Source organism: Squalius cephalus (genome assembly GCF_949319135.1).
Source record: "Squalius cephalus genome assembly, chromosome: 17".
Classification (NCBI taxonomy): Eukaryota; Metazoa; Chordata; class Actinopteri; order Cypriniformes; family Leuciscidae; genus Squalius; species Squalius cephalus.
Genome location: NC_137138.1, coordinates 2,682,828 through 2,700,401, shown reverse-complemented (window position 1 = coordinate 2,700,401; position 17,574 = coordinate 2,682,828). Strand labels below are relative to the sequence as shown.

The following is a 17,574-nucleotide window of genomic DNA, read 5'->3' as shown; positions in this document are numbered from 1 at the left end:
ACATTTAAATGTAAATGATTTTAATCAGGTTAGTGAGGAATGGAAAAATTTAATATAAGGACATATTTCTGTCCTTCAAAGATGATGCTTATTTCTAGACAGGGATGTCAGGCTCAACCATAAACATACATTTTTGCATTCGTGTCCTGTCATGATGAATATTTTTGTTCGAATTTAAGGTAAGGTAACAGAGTTGACAGTTCATGTATACCTGTAGCTCAAACAGGTGAGTATGCTTTTCATGGATTTGACGCGCAGCAAAAGCATAAACTGAGTCGTCGATTACTTTGAATGCAATGTAAGTCACTTGTATAAAAGCATACCAAATGCACTAATGTAATGAAACATCTGATGTAAAGTGTTGTACTAAAGAACATGAAACGTCAAGATGCTTCTTTAATGCTGGTAATAGGTGCCAGATCAGGAGTCTCCATCTAAAGCAGGAAAATGAAAACATCACTAATCTACAAGAAAGAACAAACATTTCAGCTCAAAAATTATTTTTTTGTAAGTAGCTGTGTAATAAGTGGGATGCACATTATCCCAATTACAAAACTGTTGTACGATACAGTTCATAATAGCTCATTATAGTATGCATGGTGATCAATTATTTTGATCCTCTCGCTGTTCTTGTGGTCATCCTCTTACACCTGAAAGAAAAAAAAACAGACTCAGCTCAGCCAGCACTTCCAACAAACAAACAAACAAACAAACAAACAAACAAACAAACAAACAAACAAACAAACAAACATTGTTATATGTAAAGCTGCCCTGCAGTCTGAGTTTTTGATTGCGATCACATCACCTTAATAATTACAGCAATACATAATCACGTCATTGAGAGCGGTGTCGTCTCCCATTCCCTGTGGCTCTTCTATCCGGGTCTTGATGCCACAGATTCCTCTTCCTATACAGGATGGGCTCCAGTTGCCCCAATCGCCCCAGCGTCCACCTTCACCTTGCAGTACAGAACCTTGACTGCATCTGAATCTGAAGAAGATTCAGAAAGGACAATATTGTAATTAGGGCTGTGTAGGAAACTCAGACGTGAGGACCAGGAGACTCGGTTGTATCGTCAGCAGGATTCTTTACTGGGAAACAAGAGCTGTCGGTAGCTGAGGTCATCAAGTCTGACTAAGGGAACTTTACATGGTATCATAGGCATTCAGTGGGCAGTCCTTAAAGGTGTTTACCTTTCAAACGGCCTTAGAGATGACCACTAAATTGAATCATCTAAAGACAATAGAGGCAATTACCCCCAACTGAAGATAATGGTACCCCCAAAATTGTATAAACATCACATGGTCGCAAGAACTAAGTCTATGTAAACATTCACACATAGTTTGACTCTCAGTTGGAAGATCAAAGACTGACAAAACCCCTTCAATGGAAACTATTGAATCTAATCAATATTGATGCCATCATGTTCACCTTGAATGCCCAATACAGTGTAGATCACCTTAGTTTTTTTAATGTGATGTAATGTAAGACGTAGGATCAGCAGATCTTAAACAGGTTCTTAAATTTGTAATCCCACAGCTGTCACTAACGATTATTTTGGTAATCGAGTAATTGGTTGATTATTTTGAAAATGAATTGAGTAATCTGATTTTTGTGTGTGGTAAAAAATAGATCTAAGCAAACAATACCCTTTAAAATTACTTAATACATAACAATATACATAATAACAATGAGGCAATATTTGGTTCAAATACAGTATCAAAAGCAAGTAATTATATGGTTTTATAGAACAACACTTAAAATACATAATATAATATAGACAATTATCTTATGTACTGTACATTGTGTATTATAACTAATACCTGCAGAGGGTGCCAATAGCTTGATGATTGTTACACTTTACAGCAGATCAAATCCTTGTTCAATATTGGCCAAACAATATTTAATTCAAATGTCCACTTAATCTTTAATATTTGGACACTTCTGCACGGTAGAAATGCTTCAGTCACTGTAATTTCTTGAACAAGAACACATGGAAATAAAATATGCAAAGTCAAAGTGAGGATTTAAACTTATTGATGGATTCTCCTGTGTTGGTGTAGGTTTATAAATGATTTACCTTACAAATGTAATGAATGGCGCACATTGCGTTCCCAGATGAACGTTATAAGCAAGCCAAACTCACGAGAAAACCACTTGCACTGAGCTTTGTGACGCACTTCCGTTTGGAAATAGTACATCTCACGGTTATGTTTACTTTCAATGTAGGCTACTGTGGTCATTGAGTTGAACAAACTCCACCTAAAATGAGTGTCTGTAATAAATGTATTAAAAAAAAAAATTCTGATGTTTACTGTGTGCAGAATTTTCCAAACTGCGGCTGTTATAAATACACCATTATTATGTGTCAGTGCTCGTATAAACTAGTGACTGCGATGCTGAGGTCTGAGAACAGATGAATAACATTAGTACAATCCACAAAAATTTATTTATTTGGATTACATATTTGAATCCTTCTTTGTCATTTTCCAATGTCAACCTTTTTTACTATTTACATGTTTATCCCCAACATGCTTAATTAATATTCAGAGTAGTTGACTGTCATTCTCCTCTATGCTGTGTGCGTTACTGTTTAAGATGAGTTAAATAGCCTAGCCTTATTTACAGGCACCTCGTGAGCATTCATTCATTCAACTATTTTAAAAGACTGGAATAAAGTACCAATGCACACAAGCAATCCTTTTTATTGGTCAAATTCATTTAAAAATGTAAACTCAATAGGTTTGAAATATCAGTACGAGAAAAACATTGTTAATGAGAAGTAGGAAAAACATCACATTAATTTTTTTTCCCCCCTCTTTGATATAATATTGCATAGAGGGTTAAACAGCAAAAAAACAATCCGACTTTTACCACCACACGCTCACCTGATGTTGTTCACAGACGTATCATCTTCAATTCCTTGGGAAGATTCGACTTTCAGCTGGAAAGCTGTCAAGTATCCAGAAGAACACCATTTGCTTTTTGTCCAGGAACCCCAGCTGTGGAAAAACTGTTTTATTGATCAAATCTATTATTTTTTAGAAAATCATTTGTCTAGCTTACGAAGAAGCTACTCCTAACCCTTAAAGGTAGGGTAGGTAGGAATTTCTAAAAAACTTTTTTTTTCCACATTTGTTTAAACTGTCTTTATATACCAATACATAATTAAAATGTAAGTGCTCTGAAAAAGAGAGTATAAAAATCGAGTGACTGTAGACCTTTTAATCTGCAATAAACACAGCTCATTATTTCCATTCGGGACGAAACAATTGATTGGTTTGGGCGACTGTCACTCTCTCTCGCAACCATGGCTACCACCCCTGTTACAAGATCTGCCCATATGCGCGCACCGTTTGATTTGAGGAGTGCAGGAGAGGCGCGGAAAGAAAGAGCATTCAAAATTCAAAGCACCTGCATATGCAGTCAGCGAAGGCAAACAAGGCAAAAAAAAAAAAAAAAAAAAAAAAAGACAGTACTAGAAAAGGCAATGAACAAAAAGCATTTGGATAAACAAAGAAATCAAACGAGAGTAAATATCGGCGTGGCTTTCCAGCGATGGCGAGAACTGAGGGACCTAAAGGGGGTGAAAAGTAACGCCTTGTGTTTATTTCTGCTGGACAGGTAATCTTGCTTTATTCATTTTGATGGAAATGTTGTTTTTTTGTATATGTTAATATTTTCATGAAGCATGTATCACTAGCACACGTAGCTGCCTAATATAGCTAACAATAACATAACATTACTTAGCATAACTAACGTTACACTGTCGTAGCAGAGTAACTTTGGTGTCCACTGTTATACACTTAGCGAGCCAGAGTAGAGACGATAAATAATCAATAGGCCTAGCTCAAGTTGAGAGTTGTCTTGTTGAATTTCGCCAAATTTAACTTTAGATAACAAAATGCATGTGTAACAGCTAAAAATAGCTCCTTGGCGCTGTGTAGTTTTACCCTCTATCTAAACTCTGTTACCATGTTCACCGTGAACTATACCTGCACGTTTTTTTCGCGTTTTGTTTGTTGTTATATTCTCCACCTATGTTTAATGATTTCTTTATCTTGTATCTGTGTGTGTCATACACACTATGTGTGTGTGTGTGTGTGTGTTATAGCCTATTATGTTGTGTCTGCAATACAGTTGTGAGAAGGAGTTGTTTGAGTGTATGTTACTCTGTTTATCTGTAAACAATACATTATAAAACTGTGGTGATCATTACCGAATCAAACAAAATATATTTTAAACTTTACCAGTATCGATATGCTAGCTAATAGCCATCTTATTTGTTTATATTTATAGTGATAAAGTTAGGTATTTTATTACATGTGATTCTGACATGATGTCACTGCACTGCGCTCCTTCCTCTCCACTCGTCTCAGGTAAATAATAAATGCGTCTTCCAGCGGAGCCTGAGCGTTTGGCGTCGCGCGTTCATGTGTTTTGGGGGTGTGGCTTTGGAAGGAGCCCAGAAGGGAGGGGGTGGAGTGAATGAAAATAATTAGCTGTGTTTACAACAGTCGTGAGAGGTCTAAAGACACTCGATTTTTCAGAGTACTTACATTTTAATTATGTATTGGTATATAAAGACAGTTTAAACAAATGTGGAATGTTTTTTTTTTTTAGAAGATTCCTACCTACCCTGCCTTTAATATGAGAATTCCTAATAACCCCGAACAGCCTATAATTAGTTTTACTGCTCTGAATCAGAGCCCATTACCTTCCTATATCTGACTGAATGGAGGAATAGTACTCATGTGGGCGCTGTGAGCTTGATCGATTGATACAGTGAAGACGAATCCCATTGAGCGCTGTGTTATCAGCCCAGAAACCATTAGAATGTGGTTCCACCTTAAAAAATGACAAAAAAACAACAACAAAATGAAAACCTTCTATTTGAAAGTGTCAGGTTTTCTGAGATTTTCTGTTGGTTTTCATGGACTTTACGTTAGTTTCATCGTCACGGTCTTCATTTGAGTTCTGTCTTCATCGTCATTAGTTTAGTTCAGTTCAATCACCTGTGTGTTGTTAATTAGTCTCATCTTGATTTCTATCACCTGTTAGTAGTCATTATCTTCTGTGTATTTAAGTTCCTGTCTTTCACCAGGTCGGTCAATGTTTGAGCATCAGCTCACTGTGTCGTCCCTGCTTTTTGTATTTTGCTTTTTGAAAATTAAACCTTTGGATTTATTAGCATCCACCTGTTTGTTAGTGGTGGGCAGATCGAGGCTTCTTGAAGCAATGAAACAGTTGAACCAAATGGGCCATATTGTTTCGAGGCTTCGAATCAATCCGACACCCGTCTCAACGGTGACACCTAGTGGTCACTTGCAGGTGTTGATCTGAAACAACCTTGACGAGCCATTAAAAAAATGTGTTTTTTTTATTTATTATTGTATTTTTCTAATATGTGATGCTTGTAACCTATAGGCTCCTCACTATGCATAATGTTATTTTGGTCCTGCAAAATGAATATTAATAAAAGAAATCAAGCCACAATGTCTCACTTTTTTAGAGATTTTTATTCAAAAATATTAATTTCTCTGCTGTGGAAAGACTTAACCTACTTGTTTTTTACAGATAATTTCTCCAGCCTTTGAAAAAATCCTCTCACAAGGGACACTTGTTGCTGGCATGCAAATATATTTTTTAGCTAGGACATACAAATGAGGAAAGATTACTGCTCTCTCAGTTAGTGGATCATGAGTTCTGGGCAAATACGCGTCGTTGATGTATTTTTTCACTTCCACTGTGGCATCAGCTGTAGCATTGTGTCTCATATGTAGACCTATAAAATGTATATTCACATAATATAATATTATATTATATTCACATTGAAGCTATTTTTAACATGATTGGCAGTTATGATTGGCAGTTGTGATTGGGACATTAGGTTGTAGGGCATAGGGCTATGGACTTTCTAAACAGTGTCCCAAAAGTTTGTAATTATATTTCAATTATAATTATATTTCAAACAATGCATACCTTGCTTAGATGGCCCAGCAGTGTCAGTAGCAGGTACAGGGGGAATGCCATCCTCTGCACTCTGCAAAATGGCAGGATGAGTGCTCCTCAAATGGCGCATCGTGGATGATGTATTGTTGCATTAGGCTAGCTGCCGATCACAATACACACATCTCACTTTATTTGGGGTTTCTAAACGGAAATGCTCCCACACCACAGATGTACGGCATCTCTTCTGGGGAGCCTCCATTTTATCTCCAAATCTATGTATCTATGTTTCTATAATCTATCTATGTATCTAGATCATATGTATCTATCTATGTATCTAGATATGTATCTATCTATCTATAATCTTTCTATGTATTTATATATATATCTATAATCTATCTATATATGTATCTATCTATTAATAGCTGTCTATATATATTTATATCTATGTATCCATTAATGTGTCACTGTATACTCTGTCTCTAGCCTATCAGTCAATGTGTTGTGTAAATTTAAATGTAAGCCTAAATAGCCTATAAATAATCAAATCTATATCATCAAAAATCCGCTATCTCAAAATCAAACTCCTCTCACAAAAACCCACGAGGTCAATATGCATTGATTTCACTTTTATACAGATGTGCGATTGTGTGGTCTGTTCCCGACCGTGTCAATCAAACGCTGATTCGGCGGACCACACCTGATGAAACACTTAGGCCTGGTTTCACAGACGGGTCTTAGACTAAGCCAGGATTAGGCTTTGGTTCAATTAGGACATTTAAGAAGCTTTTATAAATGTACCTTAGAAAAAAACATTACTGGTGTGCATCTTGAGACAAAACAATGGCACTGACATATTTTAAGATTTGTCAGTGCAAGTTGCTTTCAGTTAAAACAGCTCAAACATTCATTTTAGTCTGAGAGTAGTCTTAACCCTTGTCTGTGAAACCGGGGGGTTAGTGAAACACTTCGAGGCTTCATTTGGCCATAGTCACGTGACGTGTGTTTTGAATCACGCTTCGGATCAGTGTTTCGAAACATCTGCGCTTCGGGATCTCGCAAAGCTTTGGAACGACTGTTTCGCGTCAGCCATCCCTACTGTTTGCCTCCTTCATCATCCACCCTGAGCGTGACAGAAAGAAAGCCACAGGCAACTTTTTAGAGTTAACTCTAGTAGGCCAACTCATAGTAACATTCATCTTTAGTATTAAGCAGAATAAGCAGGTGTAGTTCCCAGCTATCAACGCTCAGTCACCAGTTCACATGTTTAACCCCAAAGAAACCATATTACTGCAACTTACCCTCAGACTAAACCCTGCGGCGTACGTTCCAGATGGACACATCTCCTTAGACATCCACCCCCCCCACTCCATTCCATTCGACACCTTCACAGTCTGGAGGCACATTTCGTTTTTGCCATCTGGAGGGCAGAACAACGATGACCTGGGATATCGGTTGATGCTCCGCTCAGAACGTCTTCCAGTGGACTGAACGCTCACATGCTGCCCAATAATGGCTAGCAGTGAAAGCGCAATGGAAAAGAAGTGATGCATTGCTACAGCACCGATCTGAAAATACTGATGAAATTAATTCTGATGGTTTCTACAACAAAAACTGACCCCAGGTTTCTGAGCATTGAGCCGTTATTGAGCAAAACAACACATTTATATGGTTTTTCAATATTCCAGGCCAGCCAATCAGCAGCAAGAGATGCTGTGCATATGCACGTCAATGACCTATGAACACACATTATGTTTAGCTGTATGTTTAACCATTAATTTCTTATCAAGTGTTTTATGTGGCAAAATGCCTATAAAATGCTTGATTTGGTCATTTTAAAGAGTTGAGAAATATAAAGCATGCCATGCACCACAACACAGAGAATATTAGACCAACGTTAAAAATGCCACCAACATCTTTCCAGTAGTAAATATCATGTTTGCAAAGTAGCAATTGTTAAAGGAAAAGATCAGCTAAAAATTATATCTCACATCATTCACTCAACCCCGTTTCTCCCAAGGCTCTCGTCCAAGAGCAATTTGCGTGTCATAAATGGGATTTTCACACAACTTGACTTCTGAAGTCATATGATAATTTGCATGAAGAAATAAATAGGCATAGAAGACTTTTTCTTAAAAGCATCATCATCATATAATGATGCACAGACTTCAATACATAAACTCTACAAAACACAACAATGGTGACACTCAGCAAATAATAATGATAATTAAAAACAGCTCAAACATAACAAAATAAACCAACAACACAAACTGCTAAAAGTGAAGCAAAAATAAGTTCAGCAGCGCACATAAAACCAAACTGTAAAAACTCTATGCTGCATTGCTGGGTAGGTTTACATTCACAGTACATATGCACTGTAGAAATACAATATGATATTGTTTGTTTACAGTCATTTAAATTGCCTGTAAAATACTGTAGATTTTACAATAAATTTCTGTACAATAAAGTGCAGCTAAATACAAGAGAATCCTACTGTGAAATTACTGTGGAAGTAGTGCAATTATTAACCTGGAATATACTGTAATTTCACATTCAAATTTTTAAGTTACAGAGACATTAGACGTTAGAATCTGTTGATGTTGTTGCCCCCAAAATTGTCTTGATTTGGTGCCCTGGATATTGATATATTGTTATGTATTCTTTTTAAAAAAAAACTGTATAGATGATTACTTTGTGGTTATGCACCTGTTTCGGATGTTCATGAACACAAATGTGCATCTCAGGCCATAAATCCACAAAAACTTTTGGTGTTGCCACCCCTCATAGTCCTCATGTCCTCATTTATAGTGCTATAAATTATTTTCTAGATCCACCCCTGCATAAACACACTTTAGACAAACACTGATCAGATTTCCAGTAAAAGCATGTGCCCTTTGAAACAGCTTTGCTTGATAGTTTTACTTTTTTTTTTATCCTTGTTTTGCAGTAATACTTTGATCTTAACACCTTTAACCTTGTTATTTATTATCCTCAGGTTAGGTAAAGTATGTCTAGTCTGGCCTAAATAAGCATTTTAAAAAACTTACAATTAAGGTAAGGTAAGGTAAGGTAAAACTTTATTATCCCACATAGGGAAATTTGTCTTGGGCCATCACCCATGCTGCAGTCAGTACACGATTAACACACAGTAATCAACAAACCAGACAATAGAAGAATGGAGAAAAAAAAGAAAAAGAAAAAAAATTACAATTACAGCTCCATAACGCTATTATTTATGGCGGTATTCATGCAAAGGGCACAATTCTGTCAGAAGACTTCTCTGTGTTATGTTCTTGTTCAAAGTCGCCTTTATTTATTTAACACTCTTTATAATACAGATTGTTTCAAAGCAGCTTTACAGTGATAACAGGAAAATAATGCAACAAAGTTTGCTTCCAGAAGAAAATAGCATCATAGTCCAGCTTAAGTAAATTCAGTGATGTTTCATTAAAGCTGCAGTCCGTAGTTTTTCCTCTTTGTTGCCATCTCTGTTTGAAATCTGCAATTGCAGTTATTCACGGAATTATCAACTTTACATGGGTTGAAAATAATACAACAAAGTTTGTTTCTACAAGAAAATTGCATCATTGTCCACCCTAAATAGGCAGATCAATAATATTGTTGAATATTAAATGTCCCCAACTAAGCAAGCCAAAAGCCAATCACAAATTCTACTTTTTGGAAGTATGACCAACATAAGAATTTTCACCGGAAAATGTCGTCTGAACAAGTAAGTAACATCCACTGTTCTGACCAACTAAGGGGGAAAAAAGCATTGCAGTAAATCGCGCTGATTAAATCTAACGATCGCTTATCATATCACATCAAACCGTGCAAATTATACTTTGTTCTCAAATTGTTATTGTTAAATTTACTACATTTAGTGACTACATTAATGTGTATAGGGCTACCTGTAGTTCAGTTTCCATTTCTGTGCAATCTAATTTCTAACTGTCATACCAACACATTAATGTTCCAGCAGAAAAAAAAGCCATCTCTGCGTCCGTTTTGAACCCCTTTCGCGTTTTACAACGGGTGAATCTCCAGTTGTCACTGGTGATTGTCGTTTGAACCTTTCTGGATCCGCCATCAAATTGATACGTTTAATTATATCAAGTGCTGTGAGAAAAGGCTATAAATCTCCACCTCCAACATCCTCACACTCATAGTTGACTAGCCGAGACTCTTCTTTATGTGTACAGATGTGACGTAATGACGCAAAGACAAGCTTGAATTTCCCTTGGAAATCCACCAGTACCACTGGAGTTAAAACATTATTACAAGCTTACCGTTTTGAATCAAGCTACGGCAAGCAAATAGTCTTGAACACTGGCTGGTTATTTACTTGCTCAAAAAAAATATTTTGGATAATTTTTAACCCAAAAAAGTTACAGACTGCAGCTTTAATTTAGTTAATTTATATGTACAGCCGCTCTGGAGAAAACCGTGATGTCATTTTCCAGCTTAGTTCAGTTCTCATATAATGGTGTCAGTGCAGGCAGATCAATAATATTGTTGAATATTACATTAAATGTCCCCAACTAAGCAAGCCAAGAGCCAATGGCGACAAAGGTGAAAAAGGCGACAATGGAGAGGAACCAAAACTCCATCAGTGACAGAATGGAGAAAAAACCCTTGGGAGAACCCAGGCTCAGTCGCTCAGTTCTCCTCTGGCCAACGAACGAACAGTGTGTGATTATGATTCAGGCAGCATTACAGGTCAGAAGTCAGATTGGATCAGAACATTCAGAACATTATCCAGTTCCATCTGGTTGAAGATCATCACGCCGGTATGGAGACGAGTTTGTTAAGGATCAGTGCCGATGGCTGTCGTGTCGATGAGGCCTTCACAGGGGAGAGTCTAGTTGACACAATCTCTGCTGGCACTTAGGGATGCGTTGTGGTCGTGTCTAGATGCAGGTCCTCCATCTGATCTGGATACGGCCCGGCTATGGCTGACTACATCATGTGTTGTGGTCGTGTCTAGGCGCAGGTCCTCCATCTGATCTGGATCCGGCTTCGGATCCGGCTGACTACATCATGTGTTGTGGTCGTGTCTAGGCGCAGGTCCTCCATCTGATCTGGATCCGGCTTCGGATCCGGCTGACTACATCATGTGTTGTGGTCGTGTCTAGGCGCAGGTCCTCCATCTGATCTGGATACGGCTTCGGATCCGGCTGACTACATCATGTGTTGTGGTCGTGTCTAGGCGCAGGTCCTCCATCTGATCTGGATACGGCCCGGATCCGGCTGACTACATCATGCGTTGTGGTCGTGTCTAGGCGCAGGTCCTCCATCTGATCTGGATACGGCCCGGCTATGGCTGACTACATCATGTGTTGTGGTCGTGTCTAGGCGCAGGTCGTCCATCTGATCTGGATACGGCTTCGGATCCGGCTGACTACATCATGCGTTGTGGTCGTGTCTAGATGTAGGTCCTCCATCTGATCTGGATACGGCTTCGGATCCGGCTGACTACATCATGTGTTGTGGTCGTGTCTAGGCGCAGGTCCTCCATCTGATCTGGATACGGCCCGGATCCGGCTGACTACATCATACGTTGTGGTCGTGTCTAGGCGCAGGTCCTCCATCTGATCTGGATACGGCCCGGCTATGGCTGACTACATCATGCGTTGTGGTCGTGTCTAGGCGCAGGTCCTCCATCTGATCTGGATACGGCCCGGATCCGGCTGACTACATCATGCGTTGTGGTCGTGTCTAGGCGCAGGTCCTCCATCTGATCTGGATACGGCCCGGATCCGGCTGACTACATCATGTGTTGTGGTCGTGTCTAGGCGCAGGTCCTCCATCTGATCTGGATACGGCCCGGATCCGGCTGACTACATCATGCGTTGTGGTCGTGTCTAGGCGCAGGTCCTCCATCTGATCTGGATACGGCCCGGATCCGGCTGACTACATCATGTGTTGTGGTCGTGTCTAGGCGCAGGTCCTCCATCTGATCTGGATACGGCCCGGATCCGGCTGACTACATCATGCGTTGTGGTCGTGTCTAGGCGCAGGTCCTCCATCTGATCTGGATACGGCCCGGCTATGGCTGACTACATCATGTGTTGTGGTCGTGTCTAGGCGCAGGTCCTCCATCTGATCTGGATTCGGCCCGGATCCGGCTGACTACATCATGTGTTGTGGTCGTGTCTAGGCGCAGGTCCTCCATCTGATCTGGATACGGCCCGGATCCGGCTGACTACATCATGCGTTGTGGTCGTGTCTAGGCGCAGGTCCTCCATCTGATCTGGATACGGCCCGGCTATGGCTGACTACATCATGTGTTGTGGTCGTGTCTAGGCGCAGGTCGTCCATCTGATCTGGATACGGCTTCGGATCCGGCTGACTACATCATGCATTGTGGTCGTGTCTAGATGCAGGTCCTCCATCTGATCTGGATACGGCTTCGGATCCGGCTGACTACATCATGTGTTGTGGTCGTGTCTAGGCGCAGGTCCTCCATCTGATCTGGATACGGCTTCGGATCCGGCTGACTACATCATGCGTTGTGGTCGTGTCTAGATGCAGGTCCTCCATCTGATCTGGATACGGCTTCGGATCCGGCTGACTACATCATGCGTTGTGGTCGTGTCTAGGCGCAGGTCCTCCATCTGATCTGGATACGGCCCGGATCCGGCTGACTACATCATGCGTTGTGGTCGTGTCTAGGCGCAGGTCCTCCATCTGATCTGGATACGGCCCGGCTATGGCTGACTACATCATGCGTTGTGGTCGTGTCTAGGCGCAGGTCCTCCATCTGATCTGGATACGGCCCGGATCCGGCTGACTACATCATGCGTTGTGGTCGTGTCTAGGCGCAGGTCCTCCATCTGATCTGGATACGGCCCGGCTATGGCTGACTACATCATGTGTTGTGGTCGTGTCTAGGCGCAGGTCGTCCATCTGATCTGTATACGGCCCGGATCCGGCTGACTACATCATGTGTTGTGGTCGTGTCTAGGCGCAGGTCCTCCATCTGATCTGGATACGGCCCGGATCCGGCTGACTACATCATGCGTCGTGGTCGTGTCTAGGCGCAGGTCCTCCATCTGATCTGGATACGGCCCGAATACAGCTGACTACATCATGTGTTGTGGTCGTGTCTAGGCGCAGGTCCTCCATCTGATCTGGATACGGCCCGGATCCGGCTGACTACATCATGTGTTGTGGTCGTGTCTAGGCGCAGGTCCTCCATCTGATCTGGATACGGCCCGGCTATGGCTGACTACATCATGTGTTGTGGTCGTGTCTAGGCGCAGGTCCTCCATCTGATCTGGATACGGCCCGGATCCGGCTGACTACATCATGCGTTGTGGTCGTGTCTAGGCGCAGGTCCTCCATCTGATCTGGATACGGCCCGGCTATGGCTGACTACATCATGCGTTGTGGTCGTGTCTAGGCGCAGGTCCTCCATCTGATCTGGATACGGCCCGGATCCGGCTGACTACATCATGCGTTGTGGTCGTGTCTAGGCGCAGGTCGTCCATCTGATCTGGATACGGCCCGGATCCGGCTGACTACATCATGTGTTGTGGTCGTGTCTAGGCGCTGGTCCTCCATCTGATCTGGATACGGCCCGGCTATGGCTGACTACATCATGCGTTGTGGTCGTGACTAGGCGCAGGTCCTCCATCTGATCTGGATACGGCCCGGATCCAGCTGACTACATCATGTGTTGTGGTCGTGTCTAGGCGCTGGTCCTCCATCTGATCTGGATACGGCCCGGCTATGGCTGACTACATCATGTGTTGTGGTCGTGTCTAGGCGCAGGTCCTCCATCTGATCTGGATACGGCCCGGCTATGGCTGACTACATCATGTGTTGTGGTCGTGTCTAGGCGCTGGTCCTCCATCTGATCTGGATACGGCCCGGATACGGTTGACTACATCATGTGTTGTGGTCGTGTCTAGGCGCAGGTCCTCCATCTGATCTGGATACGGCCCGGATCTGGCTGACTACATCATGCGTTGTGGTCGTGTCTAGGCGCAGGTCCTCCATCTGATCTGGATACGGCCCGGCTACGGCTGACTACATCATGCGTTGTGGTCGTGTCTAGGCGCAGGTCCTCCATCTGATCTGGATACGGCCCGGATCCGGCTGACTACATCATGCGTTGTGGTCGTGTCTAGGCGCAGGTCCTCCATCTGATCTGGATATGGCGCGGCTGACTACATCATGTGTTGTGGTTTTAAGGTCAAAGCCTCAGTAGGCAGTTTTTGTAATCATTTAAATTTCTTTTAACTGTTTACTTTTATTTTTATGTTCTGTCCTCACTAGACGTGTTACTTCTCTATCCAGCTAGACAGACAGTGAACAGGCGAGATGTTGGTTCATGGCTTTTTACTCTTCCAATTAGCTTTCATAAAATTTTTTCTCATTTAACTTTAACATTGTAAAACTGTAAACAGACATAGAAAATACAGCAATTCGAATTTTACATATTCAGAGTGCATAGCTGACTGAACAGTATTTACTGCCTAAATAAAACATTCAAATGAAACATTAAATCAACACATTAAGCATTAAATGTTACATTGTCATGTGCATTTGTTAATTATATTCCTTGTTTTAGGTAATGGCTTGTAATCATGGAATCAGAATTAGCCTAATAATCATAACAAAAGACAGCTAGTGTATGGCGCTCTAACTAATGCTCATGCTTTGTACAGTCACTTTACGTTTAGTTTTTAGCAACATTTGCATTTCTAGATTAATGAATTTTCTGACAAACATCTTAAACAACCTTTCTTTACAATTACCATACTGAACCATTACATTTTATAATAAACAAAAAAAATGTAATGCAAAATTAAACTTCATTAAAGTATAAATAACAGTAATCACGCTTTGAATCAAAGGTCAGCTCTAGGCTTCGAGGGTTTAATGACGTATCAGTATCCAAAGAATCAATTAACTCTTCTGTCTTTTACCGCAGAAGTTAGGTTCTAATCTTCTTGATTGACGTAAGTTTCAAGATTTCAAAATCCTTCAAGGCCTCGAAGGTGCAAGCTGGATGCTTCATGTTCTTGAACTCCACAGTAAACTCAACCAAGATGGCTGATGTCCTTTTAAAGGGGTCATATAATGACATTTTTGTACAAGCTAATATGATTCTTTAGGGTCTAAATTAAAAGTCTGTAATATTCTTTAATTAAAAAATCTTAGTATTGTAAGAAAACACTAATTTTACCTGGTCAATAACAGCTCTGTTTTCAGCACGCCGTTTAGGTGCATGTGTCTTTAAATGATAAATGATAATTACCCCGCCCCTCTGTTCTGTGCGTACACCGTAACACAATAACACAATAACCATAACGCGTTGTTCATTATAAACTTGGGATTATGAATTATATTGACAACATGCTGTAATGTACCCTGAGTGTAAACAGCCGCATTCATCGTGAAGAGTGCAGCAAGCGATTTGCAAAGATTAACGTTACACTCACTTCAGTTCTTCTGGAGGTGCAGCAGGAACATGAATAGTTGGTACCGATCCTTTTTTCAGGAGCAGCTTCTTAGCAAAACCAGCTTTATAACGTTACTGACCCTCGTTTGTAAAGCAGTCTGGTGTGTGAAACGATTCGCGCAAACATGAAAGCATTGACGTTGATCGTGGGGAATATTCCCTTCGAAAACAAACTCAGCCACTGCATCTTCATAGGTTCGGATTTAGGAACATCAAAATGACTGATGTGTTCCTTATTACACCCAAGAACAGAACACCACAATCGCTTAGACGCCATTCTGCTCATAGACAGTGCTCCAGCGTATCAGCAATGACGCACGGACTATGATTGACAGCTCGCTCATGAGCGAGGGCAGGTCTGTGTTGAAACGCTGCTGTCAATCAACAATCAGGGTTCTAAAGTTTTATCAAAAGCTTGGAGTGAGATCACATGTGGTTGGTGGAGGAGCCTAATGGAGCCCCGCCCCCACCGGTCCCCGCCCCCCAATTTTACCCATTGTTCATAATTAACCAGCACAAATTGAAATTATAACAATTGGTAAATCTAATAAATGACAGAGCAATTCATCACATCAAATATACTCTTTAATTTTATATTTCAAAATTACAAATAAGGTATACAAAAATTACAAAAATATAATAAATTGCTCCAAACAGTTTGGAAAAACAAATATTTTTGCATTTTGAATGTGTCTAGTTGAAACGGTATAATAATTTGTTGTGTGGTGACATTGTGAACAAATGACATATTAGAGTATTATTAAGGTAATAATAAATGAAGAAATAAATATAAAATGAAGAAATACATCTTCATTCCTTCCCATACCCACTAACATTTCCCTTAGTTTCAGATAACGTAAGCTAGCCAAACTGAGCCAAAGCTTCTGGCCTGGTTGCAAAGTAGTTGTAGAGTTTTTGACTGCATCAATAATAATGTATACGATGGCCTATATATTAAATGTTTTAGCCTAAAAATGTTAGACGAGCTTTCTTCCAACTTACCTTCTCCATCATCACGACGTGCGATGTTGTTGGTTACCTAGTAACAAACGTACGGTGGCCGAGAATGTTCCGTCAACTTCCGTGTGTTCGCGCATCTATGTTGCCTATTAACGAATGCAATCTGGCCGAGATACGTGCTGGCGGCAGGAAACTTCACTTTGTGTGCCCGCGCCTCGTATACAACGTTATATATAAAGCTTGCAGGACAACTTGGTTGGCATTGCCTTTTCAGCATGAGAAATACACGGTGTGGCGTGTGAGCGTGTGAACTGGTTGAATTGCGTGTGTCTCACGGCCAATGCGTGAGACTTGAGAACCCTGATCAACAATCGTGGGAGGGGCGTCGATTTTGTGATGTCACAAAATCGAACGTCTTGATTTGAGATGGGGGGAAAACATATAAGAAGATTAAAAAAAAAACACTGGATGGATTTTTATCATTTTATGATGGTTGCGTACAGGCACTGCCAACACAGATTTCAGTACAATCAACTTGTAAAAGTGCATGTACCATTATATCACCCCTTTAAGGTTCTAGGAGTAGAACACTATGAGTAGGAGTTGGTTACAATGATGAGTAGAAAAAGCTCTAAATACAGCAGTCTTTTTTTTTTTATTAACAAAAAGATACTCAAAAACAGGACAACTAACTTAAAATGTGAAGTAGAACTGACACTGAACTAAAAAAAATAAAAATAAAAATCAAAGAAATGCGAAAAACCTGTGACAATTTAATCAAACCATTTATACCCTGCCTAGGAGACTAACTGAAACACAGAGAAACGAGAGGAAACTGCACAGAACTGAAACATAATACAACACCCATCCAAACATGACAAAAACTCAGATTATCTCCTAATCTAAGATTTACTTCTAGTTATGGATGTCCTACTCAACCAAAAATGCAACTTAACCAAATATTATAATAAGTATTAAAATGAAGTTTGAATTTGTTTTGCATCAAATAATTTTCACAATTTGCAATGTGCAATTTTAGCTAAATAAACACATTTTTATATATAGGGATATGATTATACCTTTAGAGAGGCAAAAAGTTTAGTGTGACGGTTGACAATATTACACTTTAATTTATTGTAGCCTAGTGTTCGTAACCCGGTCACACTAAATACGTCTCTATAGCACGCATTGTG

The 17,574-nt window shown here is 40.5% G+C and overlaps 1 protein-coding gene across 1 annotated transcript; it reads right to left on the bottom strand.

Moving 5' to 3' along the window:
• LOC307144353 (vitelline membrane outer layer protein 1-like) lies at window positions 1–9,124 on the bottom strand. The gene is made up of 5 exons (XM_079846667.1): window positions 7,251–9,124; window positions 4,718–4,848; window positions 2,889–3,002; window positions 806–990; window positions 1–650 (listed from the first exon to the last, which is right to left on the bottom strand). The coding sequence occupies exons 1-4, from the start codon at window positions 7,500–7,502 to the stop codon at window positions 807–809; spliced, it is 681 nt and encodes a 226-aa protein (XP_079702793.1). The 5' UTR covers window positions 7,503–9,124; the 3' UTR covers window positions 1–650; window position 806.
• Window positions 9,125–17,574: the final 8,450 nt, after the last annotated feature.

Bases quoted from the DNA above. Each gene is read 5' to 3' on its own strand.
- LOC307144353 (XM_079846667.1), bottom strand. From the start codon at position 7,502: ATGCATCACTTCTTTTCCATTGCGCTTTCACTGCTAGCCATTATTGGG. The intron at 3,003-4,717 runs GTAATGGGCTCT...GTTTTTCCACAG, and splicing joins ATTCAGTCAGATATAGGAAG to CTGGGGTTCCTGGACAAAAA. The intron at 991-2,888 runs GTGAGCGTGTGG...AATCTTCTTCAG, and splicing joins ACGTCTGTGAACAACATCAG to ATTCAGATGCAGTCAAGGTT.